The 4,092-nt window shown below is 49.6% G+C and overlaps 1 protein-coding gene across 1 annotated transcript in view; it reads left to right on the plus strand.

The window, feature by feature from the left end:
- The first annotated feature begins 2,185 nt into the window (after nucleotides 1-2,185).
- LOC121916747 (protein DGCR6-like) overlaps nucleotides 2,186-4,092 on the plus strand; it is a 6,310-nt gene continuing 4,403 nt past the window's right edge. The window contains exons 1-2 of the mRNA XM_042442162.1: nucleotides 2,186-2,470; nucleotides 3,489-3,649. Coding sequence (XP_042298096.1) covers nucleotides 2,301-2,470; nucleotides 3,489-3,649 — 331 coding nt within the window. The 5' untranslated portion in view covers nucleotides 2,186-2,300. The remainder of the gene's footprint in view (nucleotides 2,471-3,488; nucleotides 3,650-4,092) is intronic.

A 4,092-nucleotide genomic window follows, 5' to 3' on the forward strand; every position in this document is an offset into this window, starting at 1 on the left:
TCTGTTGTGTGTGATTTTTGTCCCTGTCCTTGCGCTATGCCTTTGCAGCTAATAGGCACTTTTCATGGCAATCATGGCCACTCTTGGCTGCCATTTTAATTTTTCAAGTGGGAAAAGAGGATCAGGGTTCAAGGCTGCAAGGAAGTAGGCATTTGTGAGTAAAACACCGCATGTTATAAAGTGAAATGCAGTTGATTCTGTGATCAAGTATAACATAGTCACTCAGCGCAAGCCCTGGGTAGCACAGTCAGTGTGTAACTCCACACGTGGAGATGTATGCCATGAAACCCTGATGTAGGATCATGGCCATTACCTTATATGACACGGCAGTAAACTAACACAAGGATTCAAGTTGGAGTTGCCGACAACACTCTCCAAAAGGCAGGACCATTAAGTATCATAAGACAGAGTCCAGATAGTCATCAATGACCTTCCATAGTGCCTTAAGTCTCATGAAAGGGCTGCCTTTTGTCTGAAGAAAGAGAGATGTAACCCTCTTGATAACATAGAAAGGATGCATTCCTTGGAGCTCTATCTGCACACAAAGTCCTAACACGGTTACACAAGCAGCCCCAAAGGCCCATGCAATTCTAGGCTTTCTTTAAAGCCTTCCGTTCTCAAAACTCATTGGAATAAAAAGGCTGCCAACGAAGGACAGCAAGGAGACGACTGGCGAAGAAAGACCAGGGAGCCATCGGCCGGAGATGCTTTCGCTACGGGTTTCCTGCTGAGGCAGACTAGATGACCTCAGCAGCCCTTTCCAACCATTTGGAGCGGCCCTTGTCTACTCTTCAGTGGCAACCAAACTTCAGGACAAGGTATTTAACCCCAGGGGGAAGGCCTAGGGTCCCTCCTGTTGAAGGATGTGCAACTCTGGCCTGCTTCCCAATTTATGGGAGGTGGGATTGTGGGGGGACACACAAAAATCCTCCCCAAATTCCTCTCTGCTCCATTTCCACTTCCTTTCTTCTTTCTCTCCCTGTTTAGTCTAGGCATGGAAGCACAAATCGCAGCCGTACGTCATCACCGTGGCCGTATCTGGCTCTTATTAGGAATCACGTGAGGTGCCTCAGATGATGGCCTGGCCTCCCAAAATGTTTGTGCTGTACAGGATGGATGGGGAAGGGGATACACGGTCTCCCTCCCTTGTTGGCATGGCTGTGGTGCCACTGGAAACAGAAGGAGGGGGACCGATGGATCATATTGCAGCAGCAGATTTGGGGAAAGGAGGACACAGCTCTTTGCACATCCGCCAAGTGTTTTGTGGGTCTGTGCTGCCTCCTGAAGGGAGCAGAGCGTGCCCACCGTCTCTGCCACCCCTTCACACAAATCCCAATTTCTTTCCATCCCAGGAAAGCAATGGCACCTATGTGCCAAGATGTGCTTTTTCAAAAGTAGGAACTTGAGCACGGCGTCGCGGTTTGAGCGCAGGCCTCGGACTGGAGATTTGGATTCAATTCCCCGCTCAGCCATGGAAACTCGCTGGGTGACCGTGGGCCAGTCACACACTCTCAGCCCCACGATAGGTTTGGCCTTAGGGTCTCTGTGAGTTGGAAACAACTTGAAGGCACAGAACCTGAGAGAACATATAAAGGAGCACAAAGATAGGATGAGCGACACCCGACTTGAGAACTGTCTCTAGTCCCCATATATACATAACTTGACAGAAGTGGATTCCAATTAAATTACTACAGTATTTTGTATTTCATGAGCATTGATTAGTAGCAGTAGTTGCAGCTTCGTTTTATTTTAATGCTCACTTTTGGGTGTTTTTAATAGTACTTTTCTTCAGTTTTATATGTGTCTGACTCCTTCCTTCCATATCTATGCCTGTGTCTGTGTGTATTAGATCCTAAGCCCTTGGTAGGGCTGGGTTTTGTATAGGTTTCTTCTTCTTCTTACTTATATAGCTTTATCTGTCATTTATTTATTGTATTGCTGTGCCTCTTTGAAGGCTCACTTTTGCATGCCTTTCTTTTAGATGGTGAGCCACTCTGGGTCCCAATAAATAGAATCATAAATAAATATAATCATACTAATGGTCCTTCACCCCTCGCCCTCTTCCTTTTGCTGTTCCCAGGTTCCCAGCGCAGGGAACTCTGCTCATGCTCAGAGACCCCCTCGCGCCGCCCTCGAAGGCCAGCTGGGCCGAAGCAGAGGCGGCGCAAAGGCGGCCAGGCCCACCCTTCTTTGCTTCCACTGCCCCCAGAAACTGAAGCCGCAGCGCCGCCGTCCGGGCTCCCGCTTTAGCGCTAGGCCGAGGCCCAAGTCGGGGCCTCGAGTGGCAACCGCCGCCGGCTATGGCGCGCTTCGGCGCGGCTTTCATCTACGACGATGACGAGGATGTGGCTGGAGTAGTAGGCCCCGCGGGCTACGGAGAAGTCGGGGGCGGCGACCGGCGAGCCAGGCAGCAGGCCCGCCACTACCAGCTCCTCTCCGAGCTCCAGGCCCTGGTCAAGGCCCTTCCCAGGTGGGGAAAAGGAGGGCCAAGCCGCCGCCAGGGGCTCCTCAGGCGGCTGGAGGACCGGGCGTTGAACCCCATAAAGGCTCCATTTTAGGGTGAAATCTAGACAGGGAATGGAGGCTCCCTTCTCTGAACAGGTTGGGGAACAGAAGTGTTTGGGATTATTATTATTATTATTATTATTATTATTATTATTGGATTATTGGGATAGTTGCATCTCATATATATATATATATATATATATGTATGTATGTCTGTCTGTCTGTCTGTCTGTCTGTCTCTGTTGGGTTTAAAACAACTAAGTAACAATAATAGCAGTCAATGTTTATTGATTGGCCCTTAGGCCATATCAGAAGAACACAAAAGCAGATGAAACGCACAATAAAATGGTACAGAAGTGCTATAGACATTAGAAAAAGCTAAAATATCATAAAAAGTAATAATAATAGTAATAATAATAATATTCCACTTTCCCCCCAAAATGGGATTCCCGGTGGCAAGAGAATGAGATAATCTTGGAGAGGGGAGCAAAGTGGAAACCTGAGGTTCATATGTGTTTTGTATGCGCTGTAGCGGTTTGAGCATTGGACTACGACTCTGGAGACCAGGTTGCAAATCTCTGTTCAACACCCACTGGACGGCCTTCGGACAGTCACACTCTCTCAGACTGAGGGGAAGGCCCTCGCAAACCCCCCTCTGACCAAATCTTGCCAAGAAAAGCCCAGGACAGGCTTGCTTTAGGGTCGCCATGATGACTTGAAGGCGCACACCAACTGATACGCATAGCCTGAAGTTCGTTTTATACTTGACATTTTAAATAATGGTTTTAAAAGGATCCCAGCTCACAGAGGTTCTCTGGTAGTCATAGTCTGACTAGGTCACAGCGAGAGTACCTTTCCCAAGTTTAGCAAGCAATAGCGTGGTACATGGGGCATATGGGACGCTGCCCGGTTTGCTTCTGACTTCGGGGTGAGTGTTTCCCCCCCCCCCCTGATTCATCCCTTTTTTCTTTTCCTTCTCCCAGTTCCTCGCAGCAAAGGCTGTCCTACACCATCCTCAGCGACCTGGCTTTGGCGCTCATTGACGGGACGGTCTTTGAGATTGTGCAAGGCCTGCTGGAGATCCAGCACTTGACGGAACGCAACCTTTACAACCAGCGCCTCAAGCTGCACAGCGAGCACCGAGGCAAGAGGAGCAGAGGGCATCCTGGAGGACTGTGTCTTTCCTCCTCCCTGACAGTAGTGGCTAAGCGTGTGTCCTTTCCCCCACCTCTTTTGAACCAACAAAATGAGGATTTGAATTCAGCTCCTGGCGGCAGGAACAGGAGGTGGGGGATATGCCACGCGCTGTGGAAGAGAAGGAAATGGAGGCGCACCTGAGAGTCTGCACTCCTCAGGCCTGGCCTTTAGGCAGGAGGTGTTCCTATTCCTGGGTGCTTTAGCCGAGCCTCCTCATAGTATTGGGAGGGAGGCCATATTGAATCATAGAGTTGGAAGAGACCACAAGGGCCATCCGGTCCAACCCCCTGCCATGCAGGAAATCTAAATCAAAGCATCCCCGACAGATGGCCATACAGCCTCTATTTGAAGACCTCCAAGGAAGGAGACTCCACTACACTCCAAGGGAGT

Source organism: Sceloporus undulatus, chromosome 10 (genome assembly GCF_019175285.1).
Source record: "Sceloporus undulatus isolate JIND9_A2432 ecotype Alabama chromosome 10, SceUnd_v1.1, whole genome shotgun sequence".
Classification (NCBI taxonomy): Eukaryota; Metazoa; Chordata; class Lepidosauria; order Squamata; family Phrynosomatidae; genus Sceloporus; species Sceloporus undulatus.